The sequence below is a fragment of the Diceros bicornis genome (assembly GCF_020826845.1).
Source record: "Diceros bicornis minor isolate mBicDic1 chromosome 21 unlocalized genomic scaffold, mDicBic1.mat.cur SUPER_21_unloc_1, whole genome shotgun sequence".
Classification (NCBI taxonomy): Eukaryota; Metazoa; Chordata; class Mammalia; order Perissodactyla; family Rhinocerotidae; genus Diceros; species Diceros bicornis.
The window spans coordinates 4,405,025-4,427,309 of NW_026690885.1; the positions used below are offsets into that span (position 1 = coordinate 4,405,025).

At 46.6% G+C, this 22,285-nt stretch overlaps 1 protein-coding gene and 2 long non-coding RNA genes across 3 annotated transcripts in view; 1 reads left to right on the plus strand and 2 right to left on the minus strand.

Moving 5' to 3' along the window:
• Positions 1-207: 207 nt before the first annotated feature.
• LOC131401845 (uncharacterized) lies at positions 208-951 on the minus strand. Its single transcript, XR_009218050.1, has 3 exons — positions 913-951; positions 642-677; positions 208-271 (listed from the first exon to the last, which is right to left on the minus strand). It is a non-coding gene; the product is annotated as an uncharacterized LOC131401845 (long non-coding RNA).
• Positions 952-987: 36 nt separating this feature from the next.
• Positions 988-4,079, minus strand: LOC131401844 (uncharacterized). The gene is made up of 3 exons (XR_009218049.1): positions 3,998-4,079; positions 3,171-3,262; positions 988-1,089 (listed from the first exon to the last, which is right to left on the minus strand). It is a non-coding gene; the product is annotated as an uncharacterized LOC131401844 (long non-coding RNA).
• A 9,817-nt stretch (positions 4,080-13,896) lies between these two features.
• Positions 13,897-22,285, plus strand: part of LOC131401858 (adhesion G protein-coupled receptor E1-like) — a 30,710-nt gene continuing 22,321 nt past the window's right edge. The window contains exons 1-3 of the mRNA XM_058536954.1: positions 13,897-13,952; positions 16,024-16,086; positions 20,063-20,095. Of these exons, the coding sequence (XP_058392937.1) occupies positions 13,922-13,952; positions 16,024-16,086; positions 20,063-20,095 (127 nt within the window). The 5' untranslated portion in view covers positions 13,897-13,921. The remainder of the gene's footprint in view (positions 13,953-16,023; positions 16,087-20,062; positions 20,096-22,285) is intronic.

A 22,285-nucleotide genomic window follows, 5' to 3' on the forward strand; every position in this document is an offset into this window, starting at 1 on the left:
GAGTGGGGCCGGAGAGCTTCTCTTGGGAAGGAAAAGGGGCCCCCAGATACCTGTGGTGGCTTCTGGTGGCACAGGTGATGATCAAGTATGCAGGGATGTGGTGGCCGGCTCGGGAGCTGTGGCGAGGGCTGTCTCAGGGAGGGACAGAGTGGGAGGAGCCCCCAGGCTCACCCGGGCTCCAGCAGTGGCTGTGCCAGGACCACCATTCACAGGTGAAGCATACATGAGAGTGAGGGGAGGGGTGACTGTGTGAGTAGAGGGATGAGCAAGCCTGCGGATGAGAGGAGCCCGAGAGAGAGAGATAGGTGAACAAGAGAGACTGAACTCGGAGGAGAGACAGATGGACGGGCAGAAAACTGGACAGACGGATGGGATACCTGGAAAAGGAGGACCAAGGGCGGGGCTTTAGGAGAATTAAAGTGAAAACCACGTGGGGTCAGAATGTGGTGGAGAACACGTCTGTGTCTAAGGCTTTCTCACACTGGGCTGGGACTCTCCACCAGAACCCGGGAGGGAGAGAAGGGATGAATTAGGGCCCTTCCAGGTGCTTCCCTCACCAAGGACAGCGGGTGAAGGAGAACAAGTGCTCCCCAACCCCAAAGGTGGACGGGACCCAGGATGTCAGGGCCAGGAATACTCACTGGTGGTAGTCGGGGCTGCAGCTCCATAGGTGTAATCTGTGGAGAGAAGGCGAGAGGAGCTGCGCAAGAGTTGGGGTGAACATAAAGGATTAAGGGAGAGGGAGGATGTAGGGAGCTTGGTGGGGAAAGCAGAGGGGAAGAGGGGAGGGGAAGAGGGGAGGGGTGTTCAGGGGGGAGGCAACAAGATGGAAGGTGGCTGGACCCAGTGATCACACAGTGATGAGAAGACTGATCCCAGACCAGGAGCATAGAGAGATGGATCATAGCTCACTTTAGAGCAACGGAGGCAACACAGAACTCTGACTGGGAGAGAGAGTGTGGCTGCAGCACAGCCGCTCACCACTGACATAGAGGCTGTCCCCGTCCAGGGTGAGGGAGCCCAGGTGGGTGACGCCCTGGGTCTCATGGCACGGCTCCCAGTAGAGTCACTCTCTGTCCAGCCCGGGACCTGCGGGGGTCAGAGTGGAAGGTGCAGATGATGTCCACCCCAGTGGCTGCCCTTCTCAAGCCTGGGGGAGGGAGAACCTGGGGACATGGAATACTGAGCAGGGGTCCTTCTGGGTGTGGAAAGCAAGAGAGGGGAAGGGAGGAGGCTGAGGGAGAGGCTGAACGGGCTGCTCTGATGTCTGGAGAGGCTCTCCTCGGTGTCTCCCATGTGAGACAACCCCCTCACAAGTAAGGCCTGACTTCCTGTAGGATGTGGAGGGGGGCCTGTGAGTGACAAAGAGGGGTGAACACACAGACCTGGGTGAGGGGGTGCCTGCAGCTCTGCACGGACAGCAGCGAGGAGAACAGTCTCTGCCCTGTGCCATCTGACACATGCAGGCAAGAAAGTACCGTTACGTTCTCTCGGTTCTACACTCCAAGGTCTTTTCTTTCTATTTCTGTAATACTCCACAGCCATCACCCAGGCCTAGGGAACAATCATCTTATTCCTAATCTTATTCCCAGCACCTCCCATCTTGCCTCTTAAGTCTACATTCTTAACCATGAAATCCATTTGAACCAACGTGCTTAGACCAAACGCTAATCACATCATCCTTCTACTCGCATCTCTCCAGAGTCTTCCCACTGGTCTTAGAACAGAGTCCCAAGTTACCCCTGATCTGGTCCTGCCTGTCCCCCCTCGCCGGCGTGGCTCACACCCCTCCCCCTGTGTTGACTCGGCTCAGCCATCCCTCTTCTCAGTTCATGGACACACCAGGCTCTCTGCTTCAGGGGTGTCCTCATGCGGGTCCCTCTGTCTGAAACGCTCTCTTGAACACACTCCCACACCCTCACTCCAGTCTAACCCTCCAACTAGCTAAATCCTGTCCAAACTCTAGCTCTCAAGCTAAATATCAGTCCTTCTCAAGAGGGCTTCCCTGCCCCCTCAGGTTGAGTCCCCTTGTGCCAAACTCCCACATCACTCTCATCATTAACTGTCTAAAATCCAAATTCCCAAATACAATATAAATTCCACGGAGGTGGGACAAGGTCTCTCTGGTTCTCCAGGTCCCCATGCATGTGGCCCAGGGCCTGGCTCATCAGATGAGGAACCATCCCAGTTTGTCTAGGACTGCCCTGGTTTGAATACTAAAAGTCCTGTGTCCTGGAAAACCCCTCTGTCCTGAATAAACGAGGATGGTGGGTCACCATAAATTATAAACTCAAAGACTATCTATTGCATGACAAGCACACATTCCCCTCAAGAACATCACAGGAAAGCTAGAATGAAAAAGGCACACACACATACACACACAATTAGTAGAGGCCAACAACTAAATACAAAATTACTTAACAAGATTCTCTGCAACGTGAATCACCAGACCGTTATTTCAGAAAAGTTTCAAGAAACAAAGTTAATTCCCTTTAGAAGGCAAGGTGGTGAGGACAGGTTTTTTAGAGACTAGTGCCCTGCCCTGCAATCTACAGTGTTGCTTAGTACTCCTCCAAATGATTTGAAATGTCATAAAGAAAAAAATGCTCAAAATAAATCTGGCTACTGGCAAATTCAATGTCAAATTTGTTATTAATACAAAGAAGTTCCAATCATCTTTTTCCCTGAATGTTCCTTTATTTCAAATTTTTGTGGAGGATTTATAGGACTTTAGAAGTCAAGTTGAATGGGTCTAAGGAATGTTGCTGAGTATCCCTGCTAATATTTAATGGGATGTCTTCTAATACTACATACACACGCAAAACATTTCTGTATTTATATTATATATAAATCCTGACTTTTGAGTATTATGCAATGCAAGTAAATCTATATTTTCTACTATAATACACATTTGCAGTTATTTACATTTGTTTTATGTGTTCTTATTTGCATATAACTGTACTTACTGAAATATTTACCACACAGAACCACCCACAGCTTACCATCTTTCCCTTGAATATAATCCATGAAACATCAATAATTTTTCTCAAGATACCCTCACTCTCAGTGTCCATGTGGTGACAACCTGAGCCCAGGAAAGCCCACTAGCAGGTCTTCTGCACAGCGGAGGCTGCCGGAACCTGCTGGTACCAGGTCCACAGGGTACTCACCTGGTCACACAGAAATCCATGGATCAGCGAGGACAGGTGGACTCTGAGCCTGCTTTCACCTCAAACTTGAGCTCCACGGATGCTTTTTGTGTCTGAGGGGGGAAGAAAAGCGCAAACAAGCTTTTGAGGCCTTTTCTAGGGTGTTGGATGGAAAGGCCACCCAATTCACTTTTCTTTTTTGTATTTACTGATGTAACTGTAACTGTTGGCTGAAACTGGATTTTCCCGATTCCTATGCAGTCACCTGCTCCCCAAGATGGGAGGAAGCAGCTTCGTGCTGTGTGCACTTGTGTCGCTCAACTCACTTGGCTGGACAGAGACTTTTTGCTGACTCTGGACCCTTTAAACAAGCTTGTCATTTAGGGCCCCTGTAAGTGACTCGCTGACTTGTAAACAATTCCCACACTTCATTCAGGGCTCGGGAGATTTTCAGGCCCTGGAGCAGGTTTCCCAACCTCGGCACCACTGACATGTGGGGCCGGATGATTCTCTGTCAGGCCGTCCTGGGCCCTGGAGGACGCTGAGCAGCTTCCCTGCCTCCCCCTCTAGATGCCAGGAGCGCCCCCATTAGTAACAACCCAAACACCGCCTCCAGACGCGGATAAGCGCCCTGCGGACAAAATCACACGGAGGACGGTGACGGGGACTCTGAGGAGGGGCCGGCGGCGCCCGGAGCCGGGAGGAACAGCAGCCTCGGGCGCCCTGAGCGAACAGCCCGGGGAAACGGGGCTCCGGGGGGACGGGGGGACGCCGGGCCCTGACGGGGCTGCCCGCGGCCCAGGCCCCTCCCTGGACCGCGACCGGAGCCGGGACCGCCCGCCGCTTACCGCGCGTCGCCCCTTCGGCCGAAGGTCCACGGGAATCCCGTCCGCGCCGAGAAGACTGGACACACCGCGCAGACCTCCCGCTCCATCCACGGCGCCGCCCGCGCTTCCGCTTCCGGTCTCGGGCGGGCGTCTGGGAGGAGAGAAGTTCGGGGAGAACGGACGATTGGGGGCTCCGGGTTGAGGCCGCGGGGGGGGCGGGGCGGGGCGGGGCGGGGCCTCTCACCCCAGCCTCGGGGGAGGTGTCTAGTTTCTAGAGTTAATGTGAGACCGGTCCGCGGGCTGGGTCAGCACCAGGGACAGGGACCAGGTCTAGGGGCGGGGCTGTGGGTGGAAACCAGCTCTAGAGGCGGGGCTGTGGGCGGGGACCAGGCTGTGGGCGGAGCCCGGGACCTGGCGGGGAGAGACGGAAAGAGCCGAACTGTGGCCGCGAAATCGGAGAGAGAGGAACCCGAACCGCTGAGCCGAGGAGCGGGTGAAGATAATGTCAGTTTTATTTCATCCTTTCCAATAAATCATTCCTTTTGTATCATTTCCTGCCAATATTGCATTAAGCAGGGCCTCCAGTGTGTGTTTCGTAGAAGCAATGATAATGAACGTTCTTCTCTTATCCTTGATTTCAACACTGCACCATAAAGTTTGACTCTGTAAATACTCTTTATGAGATTGACAGAGTTCCCTTCTATTCCTGATTTTGTAAGAGTTGTTTTTGTTGTTGCTGTTTATTTTTTAATACACAAATGGTGTTGAATTTAATTAAATGTCCTTTTCTGCAGTTATCGAGGTTATTATTTCTCCCTTTTCAGGGACTAGAGTACTGAATTACATGGCATGACCCAAGCTTAGTCATGATATGGCCTTCTTATAAAATATAGCTGGATTTGGAATGCTGATTTGATTTTTATTTAGGGTACATGAACTTAATTCAAGAAGGAGAGTGGCCTCTTATAATAGTCAATTACTAAATTGACTAAGGAAGCATTTCAACTCTGCAGTTCTCATCCAGAATATTTCCTTGGATGAAGAACGGACATAACAGAGAGGTAGAGAAAGTCTCTGTAAAGCATATACTCACCTGTCTTCTCATTGGAAATCTCATTCTCTGGGCAGGGAGTGCAGTGAAAACAACAGAAAGCCTCTCTCTCCTGAGGGCTCTTCCTAAATCCAGGACTACAATTCTCCCTGCATAAGGAGCATGAAGTCTGGAGATAATCAGATACCTGTTGGTAACAGCTGTGACTTTTAACTAATTTTCTAATAACTAGAATGTTTTAGATTATTGGGCATTTAACAAATATATATATATATATTTTCATTTTCTGAGGAAGATTCACCCTGAGCTAACATCTGTTGCCAATCTTCCTCTATTTTGTTTGTGGATTGTTTCACTCCTTTCCATGTCTGCATAATATTCCAATATATAGCTATGTCACATTTTGATTATTCATTCATCCATTGATAGACATCTAGGCTCTGTTTACCTTTTGGCTATTGGGAATAGTGCGTCTGTGAATGGTTTTTACATTTTTAAATGGTGAAAGAAAGTCAAAAGAAAAATAATATTCCATGACACATGAGAAGTATATGAAATTCAAATTTTGTTGTCCACAGATAAAGTTTTATTGGCACCCAGCCACATCCATTCACAACATCTATGGCTGCTTTCACATTATAACACTGGAGTTGCAACAGTGACCCTATGGCTTGCAAAGTTGAAAATATTTACTACCTGGCCCTTTACAGAAACAGTTCCTAAACCTTCGGCGAAGGAATCAGAAGGTTCACTATTAGTCATCTCCTTTGCAAGCTCTGCTTGGATGAAATATTAATGCTCTCTTGTTTCCTCTTATTATGTTCTCTCACATTTGCGGGCTGCAGACAAATTAAGAGAGAGCCTCATTGTAATATCCTGTAAAAATAATATATGTACATATTTGTATGCAGTGTATAGTAATAGTGATAGTAGCTGATAGATATTTACTGTGTACATCCTACTCTGCCAAATGCTTTCCGTGCATTGTTTCATTTAGTCCTCAAGATAACTGTGTGAAGTAGACAAATATTTTTTAGTAGATGGGAAAACTGAGGGTCAAAGAGACTGTCAATAGTTAAGGTCACATATTACATGGTTGGATCTGGAATGCGGATGTTATGGCTGAATTATGTCTCCCCAAATTGGTATGTTGCCGCCCTAACCGCCTGGGACCTTAGAATGTGACTGTATTTGGAGACAAGGCATTTAAAGTGGTGATTAAGGTAAAATGAGGTCATTAGGGTGGGTCCTAATCCAATATGAGTGGTGTCCTCATAAGAAGAGGAGATTAGGACACAGACATGCACAGAAGGGAGACCATATGAGGACACAGGGAGAAGGTGACCGTCTGTAAGCCAAGAAGAGAGGCCTCAGGAGAAACCAACCCCACTGACACCTTATCTCAGAATTCCAGACTCCAGCACGGTGAGACGATAAATGTCTGTTGTTTAAACCACGTAGACTGTCATATTTTGTTACAGCAGCCCTAGCAAACTAATCCTGTGAAACTCATGCTATCTGCCAGAAAAGCCAGTCCTCTAAGCTCACAGAATTTATTGTCCCTGATTTGGGCTGTACCCTTCAGACGTCCCTCTCCTTCTAGAACCTCTTCCTTCTCAGAGGCTTAGGCCTGGAGGCTCATGTTTTTTCTTCTCTAGATTCTTGCAGATCCACTTCCCTGAAATTCTGGCCCGTGGGCCCTGTGCTTGGGGAGCAAATGTGATGATGTATTATTTTCCTCTCCAAGCTTCTGCACTTTCACATCTTCCTCTGGTTCTACTTCTGGGAGTGTCTGAAGGTCTAGGGTGACAGTTCTTCCAGCTGTTCCTTCTGCCTTTGAGATAGAATGATAAGTAAGAGCATTCGTGGAACTGAGTTTCTGCAGTAATCTGCAGAGGGAGCGTGTGTGTCCAGCAGGGCTTGCAAACACCAGGAATCTGCTCCAAGGGGGTGGGAAAGCAAATTGTGACACATTCACAGAACAGCACACAATGTAGATTGAAAAGAGGGTGGCCGAGCTCTAATTATTGCTAAGGAAGGGGTTTCCAAGAAATATTTCTTATCAGTCAGTGTGCAATTAGGAAATAGAAACTGTACACATTTTTATTGTTTTATCTTGATTTTTAAGGAAGTATAGCTAGAGGTTGTATCTTAGCTTTCTAAGGTCAAATGTATTTATCTTTGTGAAATGAGATCAAGCCCCATATGAAAACAAATTTAAGAGACCGCGATTCTCTGGAGAAACTCAAAACTCATGTCTTTTGGTCCCTTTGTATAGCATAAAATAATTTTGTCCCTTTATATAGAATGGGCAATAAAATAACTTGGCAGAATGGTGGGCACTCTTTATTTTGGAGCCAATCTTATCAACTTTTGGAGGGATGATTCACATACAACACACGGCTTCCTTTCACAATGTAAAATTTGCTGTGTTTTGACAACCTCTGTCACAATCAAGATAAAGAACATTTCCATCATCCCCCTCACTTTCCTCGAGGCTTTTTCTGATACATCCCTCCCTCTGCTTCACCCTAGGCCACCATTGATTTGTTCCTCCTCTCTCCCCTATATGTGGTTTGCAACCTCTAAAATTTCCTATTGTTGGACTGTGTGATGGCTAACTTTATGTGTCAGTTTGGCTAGACTGTGGGGACTAGTTGTTTGGTCAAACACCAGTCTAGGTGTTGCCGTGAAGGTATCTTTCAGATGTGATTAACACTTAAATCAGTAGATTTTGAGAAAACCAGATGGCCCTCCATAATGTGGGTGGGCCTCATCCAGTCAGTTGAAGGACTTAAGAGCAAAGATTGAGGTTTCCCAGAGTGGAAGGAATTCTTCTTCCAGACAGTAATGTAGAAATATAGAAATTCTGCCTGAGTGTCCGGCCTTCAGACTCAAGACTAGAGCATCAACTCTCACCCGAGTCTCCAGCCTGCTGGCTTGTCCTACAGATTTTGGACTTGCCAACCCCCACAACTGCATGAGCCAATTCCTTAAGATCTCTCTCTCTCTCTTCTATTGGTTTTGTTTCTCTGGAGAACCCTGACTAGTACAGAACTATTCCAGCATTTACTCTTTTGTGTCTTTTATGTCAGATTTCTTTTCCTCAGCATAATGTCTTAGAGATTCATCCACATCATTGAGCAAGTCAGCGCTTCATAGTGTAGATATATCACCTATCAATGGACGTTTGGGTTCTTTCCAGTGTTCAGTAATTGTGAATAAAGCTGCTGTGAACATTTGTGTGTGAGTCATTCTGTGGAGGTATGTTTTTATTTCTCTTGGATAAATACCATATGATCCAGTAATCCAACTTCTGGGTACATATGCAAAGGAAATGAGAACAGGATATTGAAAAGATATCTGCACCCCCATGTTTATTGCATCATTATTCGCAATAGCCAAGATGTGGGGACAACCTGTCTGTCAACAGAAGAATGGATAAGGCAGATGTGACATATATATGATGGAATATTATTCAGCCATGAGAAAGAAGGAAATCCTGCCATTTGTGACAATATGGATGGACCTTGAGGGCATTATGCTAAGTGAGATAAGTCAGACAGAGAAAGACAAGTACTGTATGACCTCACTTATAGGTGGAATCTAAGAAAAGCTGAACTTGTAAAAACAGAGAGTAGAATGGTGGTTTCCAGGTGCTGGGGTGTTGGTGCAATGGGGAGATGTTGTCCAAAGGGTACAAACTTGCAGTTATAAGATGAACAAGTTCTTGGGATCTCAAGCACAGCATAGTGATTATAGTCAACAACACCGTATTGTTTACTTTAATGTTGCAAAGAGACTAGATTTTAAATGTTCTCACCACAAAAAAGGATTGATAATCATGTGACATGATGGAGATGTTAACTGATGCTGCAGTGGTAATCATGTTACAATATGTAAATATATCAAATCAACCCATTGTACATCTTAAACTTAAAAAAGTGTATGGATATATTTCCATTCTAGTTGGTAAATCACGACTTCAGTCCAGCTGCATATCTAGCCTTTACCATAAGATATCCCCCAATCCAGCTACTGATGAGTTAGTGGCTGGCACCAGGGGTGGCCCCTAGGATCTTGTCTGAGGCTCATAGCCAGTGTCCGTTCTGTATGGTCAGTGCCCTGCCCAGACCAGGAATCCTATACTTTGAATATCACCTGTGCAGAAAAATATTAACATAATTGGCCATTGGTTGGGGTCTGGGAACTTGGACCCTGCCATGAGGATTCTTGTGCACTGGGTTTATTGAGGGAGGACATTTAGCAGAGGAGGAGTGAGGGGAGCAGGGTAGGACGGAGGGAGGAGCTGAGCAAGGAGGTGGTCTCAGTTGGAATCTAGCCTCAGCCTAATCCCATGGGGAGCCCTGGAGCCTGAACAACACCACCGAATTGATCTCACCTTGGGGCGAGGGCTGGCTTTTTGTACTTCTGTGACCAGTTATTGGCTGTGGGCTGGGTCAGAGGGCTTGTGCAGCTGTTGGACTGGAAAGCAGTCCTCTGGGGAAGCGGAAGCTGTGAGCTGTGAGCAGGCGACACCCCCGGAAGCTGGGGGATGGGTGCACCAGCTGCTCAAGGGTGGCTGGACAGGGAGGCATCAACAGTGTCTGCTACAGGGGGCTTCAATTAGTTTAGGATGACTGGGGTTTTGGGGGAGTGGGGAGACTAGAGGTGGAGACCAGTGTAAGATGAGGGAGGGTCTCGAGTGCCATATTAATGAGCATGGACTTCATCCTGAAGGTAATAGGGAGCCATGGGAGGGTTTAGAACACAGAAGGAGCATAGTCAAGGTGGGCAGGGCTTCCCTGGAGCCCCCCACACACAGTGTGAGGATGAGTGACATCTCTGGGGCTCCTCCAGGCTGACCTCTTCCGTCTTGAGTGTCCTTAGATTTCCCCTTTGCTGGGAAAGTCACAAGGGGTTAGGTTTCTGCAATCGCTTGACTAGAATGGTTCATTTCCTCCATCCCATCTTTCCCCTTTTTCTCCCCTTACAACTTCCCTCATCCTTGCAGGACCTCTGTGGTCCAGATATTATAGCCTTGGTCACCTCTTTTGGGTTTGAAGGGTGAATGGCATCTTGTGTGCTCAATCACTCACTAAGACCCCAGACCCCATCTGTGGTAGGTAGAATAATGTGGCTCCCCACCCCAAGTTGCCCACATCCTAATCCCTAGAATCTGTGAATATATGACCTTACACAGAAAAAGGGACTTTGCAGATGTGATTAAGTGAAGGATCTTGAGATGGGGAGATTTTTCTGGATTATCCAGGCGGGTCCAATGTAATCACAAGGGTCCTTTTAAGAGGGAGGCATAAGGGTCAGAGAGAGAGAATAAGAGAAGGAGATGGAGGGGGAGAGAGAGAGAGAGAGAGAGATTGGGATCTATGTGTCTGTGTATCTACATATGTATCTATGTTTCTATGTATTTATGTATCTATATATGTATGTATGTATGTATGCACGTATGTATGTATGTATGTGTGTGTGTATCTATCTATCTGTCTATCTATCGAGAGGGTGAGAGAGAGAAAGAGGAAAAGGTAGAAGAAGAAGAGAGAGAGAGAGATTTGAAGCGAGAGATTTGAGGAGGCTACACTGCTGGCTTTGAAGCTGGAGGAAGGGGTCTTGAGCCAAAGAATGCAGGTGGCCTCCAGAAGCTGGAAAAGGCAAGGAATGGATTCTCCTCTGGAGCTTCCAGAAGGAGCACAGACCAGCTGCCATCTTGATTTCGGCCTCATAAGACTCGTGTGGGACTCTGACTTCCAGCCCTGTGACATAATAAATTTGTGTTGTGTCAAGCCTCTAAGTTTGTGGTGATTCATTATGGCAGCAGCAGAAGACTCATTCATCACCTCATCCCATTTCCATCCCCAGGAGGAATCTGGGCTTGATCAGAAAACCTTCCAATTCCTTAATGCAACCTCCAAAAGTCAACTCTTCCTTCTGTCTCAGACTCCCCACCCACATCCTGATGTTACCCCAATTCTCTTCCTACTTCCCAAATTCCTCTCCATCTCCACAGCCCCTGTCCTAGACCAGACCATCACCACTCTTTTCTCTCTCTTGGATCAGCCTCACTTTCTCCCTGTCTCCCCACCCATGACCACATCCTGTGCAACACCCACTCTACACAGAACAAGTGTTGTAAAACACCAACCTGCCCATTACTCCCTTCCTGAACCTCCTTAAATTGTCCTGAGGATAAAGCCTCAACCCTTTCACCCACTTCAGAAGATACTGGATGAAATGATCTTTGGCGACCTCTTCAATTCAATTGTGGCTGGTACCATGCCTCCTATGAGTAGCTGTAGCCATTTGGCATAGTGGGATAATGATATTGACAACAGTAACTAATACTCTTGAGCATTTAATCTGTCATGCAGGATTTTTTGATTTTATCACATGAAACCTCAAACCTTATGAAGTTATTATCGTCATTTTACTGATGGGGAAACGTTGCTTCTCAGTGTGTTAGTTACTTCTTGCTGTGTAACAAATTACTCCAAAACTTAACAACTTTAAACAACATATTTTTATTTTCTTATACTGTATCGGGGTCAGGTATCTGGAGGTGGCCTAGCTCGGTGGTTCTAGATTGGGGTCTCTAATGAGGTGGCAGTCAAACAGATGGCTGGAGATCTCAGTTCCTCCTCACAGGGGCTTCGCCACTGCGCTGCTTGAGTGTCATAACAGCATGGTGACTGGCTTCACCTCAGTGAGTGATCCTGGAAAGAGAGAGCACGGAGGAAGCCACAATGACTCTTACAACCTCAGGTGTCTCAGATGTCACACAATGTCACATCCTCCTTTTCCTGTTCATTAGAAGCAAGTCACTAAATCCAGCTCACACTCAAGGAGAGAGGAATTAGGCTCCCCCTCTTGAACGCAGGAGTATCAAAGAATTTGTGGACATCTGTTAAAACTACCCCATTGGTCTTTCTGCCTCTAGGGTCCACACTCCTGGATGCATTGAACAAGGATTATAGAAGAAAGTGCAAGTCCCAGCATCCCCTCCCAGGTAGCAATGTTACCAGACATTACTGCATCCCTTCCACAGCGATCCTTTGGGACAGGACCTATTGTTATTCCTATTCTCCAGATGAAGAAACTGAGGCCCAGACAGGCAAGTCATCTCCCAAGGTCACTTTGGGAATATCTTGCAGAGTCAGCATTTGATCCCAGGTCTGTCTGACCTCAGACCCTCTCACTGTGATAGCCAACGCTTGGAGATTTCCTGTGTGCCAGGCTCTGTTCCAGGCACATCACATATGACCACTCCTCGGATGTTCATGTCAGCCACACGGAGTAGATCCTACCATTACTGGGCCCATCTTATGGATGGGAATGTTGAGGCATAGAGAGATTGAGAAGTTGCCCAGGACAACACATGACTGGCAAGCGGTGGAAATGGGATTTGAACCCCCCAGCAAGCTGGTTCCAGAGTTTGCTTTTACCCTCCAGTGCTTCTCAAACACAACACAGCTCTGTTTATCCTCCTTCTTAGTGGAATTTGCTGCATTTTCATGCTGGCTCTTAACTGCAGCCTCACTGGGGCAGGGTCCCTTGATGAATCTGCTTCAGTGATCATAACTCCAAGATGGGTATCTTGCCTTGCACAGATCAAAAGGGAGAATGCAAAGACAAGTGGGGCTTTTCTTCCCAAGAACTTGGGGCTGGTCTTTCCATCTCACTTTTTAGCTTGTAGCAGATACTCTTGGTGCCTGCCCACTCCCGTGACCCTCAACCCCTCAGGACACACTAGACTGACATCTTCCAGCCACTGCATTTTGTTATCAAGAGGGTTACACTCTGGAGCCTCAATCTGTGAGTGACAGGAGCTGGTGGATAAACACCCCAGTTCCCTCGCCCCTCAGTTGGGATAACTCTGAAGAGTGCACTCTATGCTGCCTTCCAGAGGTGCCAGGGAGATTAAGATCCAGTTTCTCGCTATGTAACCTGCTTGATAACACACCCACTGTGGGCTCTTTCCCTTCCCTATCTCACTTCCCCCCCTAGCTAGCTGGAGTTTTTGGGTACCTCCTTGATAATCTACTCTTACCAGAATTCTTGTCTCAGCATCTGCTTCTGGGGGACCCCAACTAAGGCATTACTAGACCTCCATATGTATGAGATTGTGCATGTGTGTGTTGGGTTGGGTTGGAGGGCTGGGAATGGGGTGGGAGTATTGCTGTGCATTGTGGTGATGATGGATATGATCAGATATAGTGGAGAGCTGAAGGCAGATAAAATGATTATACTCTAGACCTTGGATTCAGAGGGTCCTGGATTCAAGTTTCAGGTCCAAGTAATCTTGGACAAGTCACATCTCTTCTCCAAGCCTCAGTTTCCTTTTGTATTTTTTGGTAAAATAGGTGGGGGTGGGAATCCCTACTTTACAATGTTGACATGATGATGAAATTAAATTTTGTTGGCAATGTGTCTACACAGTGCCTGGTACATGATGGCTATGGTGCTTATTTTTATGGAGCAGGCTGGGAAGAGACCCTTGAGTTGGGACTTGCCTCATCGGGGTCAAGTGGTGGAAGCCCATTTATTATTGGGTGCAATGGAGGAAGGTGATGAGAGATGGGAGGTAGATGTTGGTGAGGAAAGAAAAAAGAGAGCAGGAGGGAAGGAGAGAGAGAGGGAGAGAGAGAACATGGTGACACAGCAGCCAGACCAATTTTTCTTCACGGTGATGAGAGGAGAAAATAAGGGGTTTGCCACCCTGTCCTCATTTACTGGGAGCAACTCAGCAAAAAGGGTCATGATATTCTCACAGTGTTGAGCAATTCCAGCTCCACCCCTGCCGTCTTCCCACACTTTCTGTAATTGAAAACCCGGAGAACAGAGAAAAGGTTCCCCTCTTTGAGTGACAGAAACGCAGCACGATGTGGACCTTCAGCTTGCTCCTCTTCTGGGGTGCGTGTGAGGCTGAATGGGGAACTCGGGGAAGCCTGGGCTGGAAACAGGCTGTAGGAAAAAGGGAGGGCCATGGACCGTCCAGCCAAGAGGTCATAAATGTAGGTTGGACACTGCAAACACCTTTATTGGGGGACCTTCAACAAAAATCACTCTAGCTCAGGGAATTCCATCCGTCAGAGCAGAATTCCTTTATAGCCATTCACTTGACATGTATTTCCTGAGTACCTACTATGTATCAGGAGCTGTTCTAGGCAATGAGGATAGAGAAGTGAATAAACAGACGAGGTTCCTACTCTCGTGGGGCTAACATCCTAGTGGGAGGGGGTGGGTGGAAAAGAATCCACTAACAGTAACAGCAACCACCCACTTACCATCATTCTAAGTTCCTCAAATATGGAATGCATTCAACCTTCACAGAATTTCTCTGATATTGGGTCATCAATAGCTCCATTTTACAAAGGAGAAAACTGAGGCAAAAGAGATTAAATATCTTGCCCAAGACAGCTTAGCTGGTAAGGGGTAGAGTCAGGGTTTAAAACCAGGCAGTCTGGTCCAGAGTCTGTATGCTTTATCACTACACTATGCTACCACAAATAATAAACAAAAGCATTTCAGGTAATAATAAGTGCTATGAAAGAAGTTGTTATAGAGTGTGACTAGGGGTTGTATTGAAGGCGGAAGTCAGGAAAGACATTTCTGAGGGGATGATATTTGTGCTAAGATCAGAACAATGAGATGGAGACTTTCTGTCTGTCCTCTTATTGCTTCTTCTTTAGGCGTCAGTTTTTCTTGGTATTGTTTATCTTCTATGTTGTGGTTTCTTTGACATGTCTTGTGAGTTTGGGTCATGGGTTCAAATCTAAGAATGAGGGATCTTTTCTAAGTGACAAGTGTGGGTTTCCTCTGCTGTTGTAGAGTTTCTCCTATTTTATGAAGGAGGAAACTTAGCTATGATGAGATTAAATAACTTCCCTGAGGCCACATGGTCTGTAATTGGTGAAGCCAGATTTTTAAACCCGCATATTTTGATGCCAGATTTGGTATGCTTAAATGCGATACTCGGTTGCCTCTAAGATAATTCATGAGCAAGAGGATTTCAGTTAGTGATGGTGAGTTGGAGTGTTGGGAGTTTGGGTCTGTGGAACTGGTTGACTGGAAGGCTTCATCAGAAGAAGCAGATAAGTCATGGACTCCAAATGCAGGAATGCAGAGTTGTTGCTTTGGGGTGTCAGCACTGGTATTAGCCATTAGCACCCCTCGTTATGCTCTGAAGTCAACCAGCAAAGAGTAGTTATGATGACTTTGATGATGTTGATGGTGAGGGTGATGATAATGGTGGTGGTGGTGGTGGTGGTGATGATGGTGATGGTGATGATGAAGATGATGATGGTGGTGGTGATGATGATGATGGTGGTGGTGGTGGTGATGATGAAGAGGATGATGATGGTAGTGGTGGTGGTGGCAGTGGTGCTGATGAAGATGATGATGGTGGTGGTGATGAAGGTGATGATGGTGGTGATGATAGCGATGATGATGGTGGTGAGGGATAATGATGATGATGATGATGATGATGTTGGAGAAGAGCTAAATGCTGGAGGACTACACTGCCTTTTAGATATTTAAAAAAACTAATTGCCCTACCATTTCATGAAATTTTAATACCACCGACTGTACATCTATTTGTGTATTATATGTATATCTATATGTGTATTATACATAAAAGAGTAAGATTTTTTTCATCTTTCCCAAAAGAACCAAGTTTTGCCCTTTTGGGGGAGATGTCATTCCTTTTGAGAATGTGTGTTTTATTGTACATCTTTGAAAACCGCTTGGAGCTATTTTTGTAATTGAGAAGAAAATGAATACAATCAAAATGAAAAACCAAAATAAAGTGCAGAAAGGCAGGAATGGTGGCTGTGAAGATTATGTGCAATAATGTATGTTTCTCACTCAATTGGGTCTCTCATGTAAGCTCATCAAACCTGAGGCCATGCCAGGAGTAATTTTTAAGGTTGAGCCCAAAAAGCTTCTTGCTGCTTCACGGTATTTTTCTTTTCTTTCTACACAGGGTGTTGTGGTATATGTAGCTGCGAAACAGTCACATTAACCCCACCGGAATCAGTGGCATGGCGTAAGTTGGTCCAAGAGAATCCATATGTCCAATGTGGTGGGAGGACGTCTTCTGGAGAGGAGATTCTTTTGTTCAGAGGCTGACAGCTGGTCACTTGCTGAGAGCTAGTTAGTGGCAGAACAAGGGATAACTTCCAGGTCTCCTGGTTCCCACTCCAGGCTCTTTCCTTTGTGCCTTGGACTTGCTGTGTGACCTCAGGCAAGTCACATTACCTCTCTGATCTTCAGTTTCCTCAGCTATGAAGTACAGATAACAAGGTTCCTATCCCACAGGGATGTTGTGAAGCTTGAGTCAAAAGGGGTAACTTTCTAAACCACCTGGTGTGCGTGACAAGAGCTTCATAAATGGTAGCGTGGTGGGAATGGGCATGAAATTTACTCAAACTACAACTCAATGTGGAAAAAAATGCATTTTTTTAATGTTTCATTAAGTATTCTCATCTTCCATATAAGCTCCTACTGGATAGAGGAGGAAAACAGTGTTAGTTTTCTCAGTGTTCTCAGTGTCTCAGTTTCTTGGTTTAGTCTTATTTGGGAAACCCCGTTTATATTGTATGAAGACTTAATCTTTCAAAATTTCTCACCCTACCCTTGTTCCTCCCAAGATGGTGTCTGGGTATTGGCATAGGGGCAGCTTATGGGATCTTGTAGCTGTGAAGTGTGGACTCCAGGTGCGGTGTTTTGTCTACAGATGGAGCATGGCCCCATCTTGGTTCTTGCTTGTCCATCAATCCTCTCAGAAGCTCAGCATCTCCAAGGGGTCCATGCAGTAGCTCCTGGTTTCCATGTCCAGGCTACAGAAACCATAAGAGTTTTCTTGGGTCACCTACCAGCTCTCTCCGTCTGCTTGTTCTAATCCTTGGCTCCCACACCACGTTGGATGTGGCAACAGCAGAAAGAAAGCTTTTGTTGGGAGAAGTTAACCCTTAGCCTTGATGCCTCTAAATTCACCCACTCCTATCTGGAAATCTCTCAGGTGACCCATCACCACTTATATTTAGCCTTGAGGGGAGATGGCAGAGAAGCAGGAATCCTGGTGAGTCTTCTTCGTCTTAGTTCTCTTTTAGCTTCCTTCAGTTTTCACCCTTCCTATATAATAGGTATTTCCCTTACATCATATCCTGAGTCCTCTCTACGCCACAGCTTAATGAAATCTCTATCTTCCAGTCCTCCAAGCCTGGCTATTGAAAAAAACATTTATTGACATAGAATTGAGATATAACATTGCGCAAGTGTAAGGCATGCAACATGTTGATTTGATACACTTATATATTGCACAATGGTTACCACCGTAACATTAGCTAACACCTTCATCACCTCACATAACTACCATTTTTTTTTTTTTGTGGTGAGAACATTCAAGATCTACTCTTAGCAACTTTCAAGTATATAGTACACTATTGTTAACTATAGTTACCATTTTGTACATTAGACTCCCAAAATATATGCATCTTGTAAGGCTTTGCTTTCAAGACTACTGTCTTCTTGGGAACCCAAAAACCCAATTTGATAATGAAAATCTGAACATTACCTTTGGCTGTCATTGTGTGTCTGCAGCTAAGACATCTTAAATTTTCCTGAATGAGATGAAATCTTTTGGCAGGATGGGTTTGAGCGGGGGTGGGGGGGTTCACATCCCTATAAGTGGAAAAGAGAAAGTTACATCAATATATGCCCAAAAAGGTCATCCTTGATTTAAAAAAACTATTGTTTTTTAAATAATAAAAAATCTTTAATAAAATTTTTTAATAAACCTGAGCCCAGAAAGCCTTTGCTTGGTGAGAAAGAGATTGTATTAATCTCCATAGCTCTGGGACCCAGTCCAAGCCTGGCAGAGTGTGGGCAAGTTAGATGGATAAACGAAGAATATGTGCGCCACATAGAGAGTGTGAGAAATGTATGGTAGAGGGTTGTACAAGGAATTTATAAATGGGAATTCAAAAGGCTTAACGTTTGAGAAAATTCTGTACTATCAGGATTAAAAATGCATAAACACAGGTGTGTTAACTTTGTGAGAGTTCATCCAAGTGTACACTTATGATACTTGCACTTTTCTATATATATTACACTTAATAAAATGTTATAAAAATGGACATACACTTGACACAGCAACCGCTCATCCAGAAATTTACTCCAAAGAGATAGTCATATAACATACAGAGATACCTTGCTATATACTCAAGAATGGGCACTCAGGGACTGATTGGGTAAATTGTTGTGTTTGTTAGAGTAACTCCAGCTACTGTAACAAATAAACCCAAAACTGTCAGTGGCTTAATAAAAAGAAATTTAATTCTTGTTTGTTTAAGAGTCCAACGCAGTTATTTCTGGCTAGTGAGTGGCTTTCCTCCATGGGATGATTCAGGGACCCAGATCCTTCTGTATTGGGGCTCAGCCAAGCTAGGGTCTCAGAGACTTCTGCAGACAGTGGCAGAAGGGGAAAGAAACAGTGGAGAAGGCACACCCACTTGATAAAAGCCTAGGCCTGGCCGTGACACATGTCACTTCTGCTCACGGTCACATGACCATACCTGGATGCAAGGTGAGCTGGGAAATGTAGTCCATGGTTGGGCGGCTGCCTCCTAGTGACAATTCCACACCACGGAAAGGGGAGTGTGGAGTTTTTGTTTGATCTTTGGCTACCTAGCTATTTCTGGCGCAGCTATAGCTCATGGATACAATGGAATACTATGCAGCTGTTAAAAAGCATGAGTTAGGTCTATATGGACTGACATGGAAAGTCGCCCAAAATGTATTATTTTCTTAAATTTCTATTATAGAAATATTTAAACACTCAGAGGCAGCAAAGAAAGTATAACAAACACCCATGTGCCCATTGTCCAGCTTCAATGCCTGACAAATTTTGCTCCTCTTGGTTTGCAAGACATACTGTTGAGTGAAAAAGCAAGTAGAAATAGAACAGAGCTGTCCAACAGAACTTTCCATGATGATGGAATGTTCTAGATCCACAGAAGCCACTAGTCACATGTGGTTATTGAGTAGCTGATAAATGGCTGATATACTGAGGAATGGCATGTTTCATTTTATTTAATTTTAATAGATTTAAGTGTAAATAGTAGCTACTGTATTAGAGAGCACAGCGGATTGTAGATTGCACGATCCTATTTGTGTTAAGAAAATTGTGTGAATTTATAAATTCATTTCTATTTGATAGTATATTTGCACAGTTGAGTTGTGAATAGGACCCAGCCTTGAAGGATTCACTCAAGCTTTTGACAATTGTTACCTCTGGGTATGAGGATGGGGGACGGGGAGACCTTCACTTTTAATTTTATACACTTCTGCATTGTTCGAATTTTTTTTACAACAAGCGATTATTACCTTCTTAAAAAAAGATAAAAACAAAAGAAACAAAAATAAGGATTACCATCTGCTTTTGGTTAGTTTCCGTCGAAGCAGAGCCTGAGATGAGGATTCTGGTGTGAGTAATTCATGAAGAGAGGGCTCTCAGGAGGCACTTGCAGACACTTGCAGGAGTGAGGGAAGCAGGATAGGGCAGGGGGAGAAACTAGCCACTCAGAAGGCATTTCAGGAAAGGCTTAGCCACAGCCCATCCCGCCGGAGCTCTAGAGTGTGAATTGCACCCGAGACGTTCACCTGCTCAGAGGCAAGGGGATGGCTGCACTGTTACACTCCTGCATCTGTCTGTCATCGCTTCTGGAGCAGTGAAACAGCTGTCAGACGAGTGTGCCAACCTGGTACAGGGGATGGGGGTGGTGCCAAGAGTGGCTACTGTCCCACCCGTCTCACCTGGCAAGGTGTGAGGAACTCATGAGCTGATGCAGGTAAATCTCCAGGAAGAGACTGGGTTTTCTTCATCACATACCAACGCCTGCTTCCGTAACTTGCCACCGTGACCTTGGCCCCCAGGGAAATACGGAGCCTGGCTGGGTGAGCGGGTGGCTCATGGCCAGATCTCCAAGGCAGCTAACAACTTCTCTGTCCTCTGCTTGCAGGTCGGCTGCTGAATCTGACAGGGACGGCTTTTGGTAAGAAACTCCCCCAGATTGAAGGCAATCAGGCCTTGGGCAAGCACTTCCATCTCCCGGTGTCATCATCTGATTAGTGGGTATTGGGACGACCCCTACCTAATGGGATAGTTGTGAGGACTCCCCTCCATGTGGAGTTGCTAAGAGGGGGGCTCTGGAGTCACTCTTCCTGGGTTCAAATCTTGGTTCTGGTGCTCATTGCCTTGGGGACCTCAGGCATTTCAATAAAATCCCCACGACTTCAGTGTCCTTGAAAATGAGGGTAAGAGGAGTTAATTCCACAGGGTTTTGATGAGGATTAAATGAGGTGTGTACGGGCAGTGCTTAGAGTGGTACGTGGAACATGGTAAGCGCTCCATTATGTTAACACTCCCCCTCCTCCTCCCTCCCCTCCTCCTCCCTCCCCTCCTCCCCTCCTCCTCCCTCCCCTCCTCCCCTCCTCCTCCCTCCCCTCCTCCCTCCCCCTCCTTGTCTCTCCCCTCCTCCTCCCTCCCCTCCTCCTCCCTCCCCTCCTCCCCTCCTCCCCTCCTCCTCCCTCCTCTCCTCTTCCCTCCCCTCCCTCCCCCTCCTCCTCCCCCTCCTTTTCCCTCCCCTCCTCCCTCCCTGCTCTCCTCCCTCCCTTCCTCCCCCTCCTCCTCCCTCCCTTCCTCCCTTCCTCCCCCTCTTCCTCTCTCCCCTCTTCCCTGACTTCCCTCCTCCCTCTCCCCCTTCCTCTTCTTCCACTCCTCTTGCCTCTCTTCCTCCTCTTCCCCCCTCCTCCTCTTCTCCCTCCTCCCCTCCTTCTCCCTTTTCTTCCCCCTCCTCCTCCCCCCTCCTCCCACTCCTCCCTCCTTCCCCTCCTTCTCCTCCTGCTCCTCTGCCTCCTCCTTCTCCTCTGCTCCTCCCCCACCCCCTCAGCCTCCCCCTCCCCTTCTTCCCCTCCTCCCCCTCCTCCTCTCCTCCTTCTGTTCCTCCTCCTCCTCCTTGGAGAAACGCGTATTATCTGGTTGTTAGTGGCTGGGCTGCGGCTGGGCTGAAGCTGGGAGCCAGTGAGGGGCAGAGCCAGGACCACGGCGGGTCCCCTGGACTCCCTCCCTGCACTCATCCCCTCTACTTTGCTCTCCTCTTGCGTTCTGACTTGTGGTGTGGCCTGGGGCAGGCTACGGGAACTCTCTTGGGCATCCGTTTCCACATTTGTAAAATGGAGTTGTAACGTTTACCTTGAAGCAGGGTGACTGACCATCCTGACTTGCCCCAGACTGGGATCGGGGGGGCGGATCCCAGGAATTTGGACTTTGAGGGCTAACAACAGGAAAATCCTGGGAAAGCCAGGATGACTTGGTCAACTACCTCGACGCATTACAGTGGGGACTGCAGAAAATGCATGGAAGAGGCCTGTTGCACGGAAGTCACTTATGAAATGAAAGCTCTATTTGTATTTTAATAAGTTCCTTTGTCTCTCTGAGTCTCATTTTCTGCTTAGGTCAGTTAAATGACCATTAAATTGTTTTGAAGATCATGTGTGTGTCTCAGTTGGGGTGTTGAAGTGGCCTGTGCCCTGGTATCCCCACTCCTTGCCCTTCCAAGAGCGGCCAGAGGGCACCTGTGAACCCCTGAGTCAGGGGCCATCCCTCCTTGGCCCACAGCCCTTCAGGGCTCCCACCTCCCTCTGGGTAAACTCTCAAGTCCTCCTTGTGGCTCACAAGGCCCTGCACAATCTTCCCCTATCCCCTTCCTGCCCTCCCCTCCTCCCTCTCTCCCCTTCGCTTCCTCTGCTCCAGCCACGCGGGCCTCCTCACTCTTCCTCCAACATGCCAGGCACAGTCCTGTCCCAGGGTCTTTGCACACGCAGTTCCTTCTGCCTGGAAAGCTCTTGCCCTACATATACACGTGGCTCCCTCCCTCACCTTCTTTATGTTTTAGCTCATGTGTCGTCTTCTTAGTGACCTCTCTATTTTTGACATTGTATCCCTCACCCCCACATCTCCAGATTATCAGCTCTGTGAAGGTGGAGAATTTTGTGTGTCTTGTTCCGCCGCTGAATCCACAGTGCCTAGAATAGGGCCTGGTGTATAGTAGGTGTTTGTATTTGTCAGGGTTGTTCAGAGAAACAGAACTAATAGGATGGATATCTATATATCTGTATACACACACACACACACACACGTAAAGATTCATTACAGAGAATTGGCTCACACAATTATGGAGGCT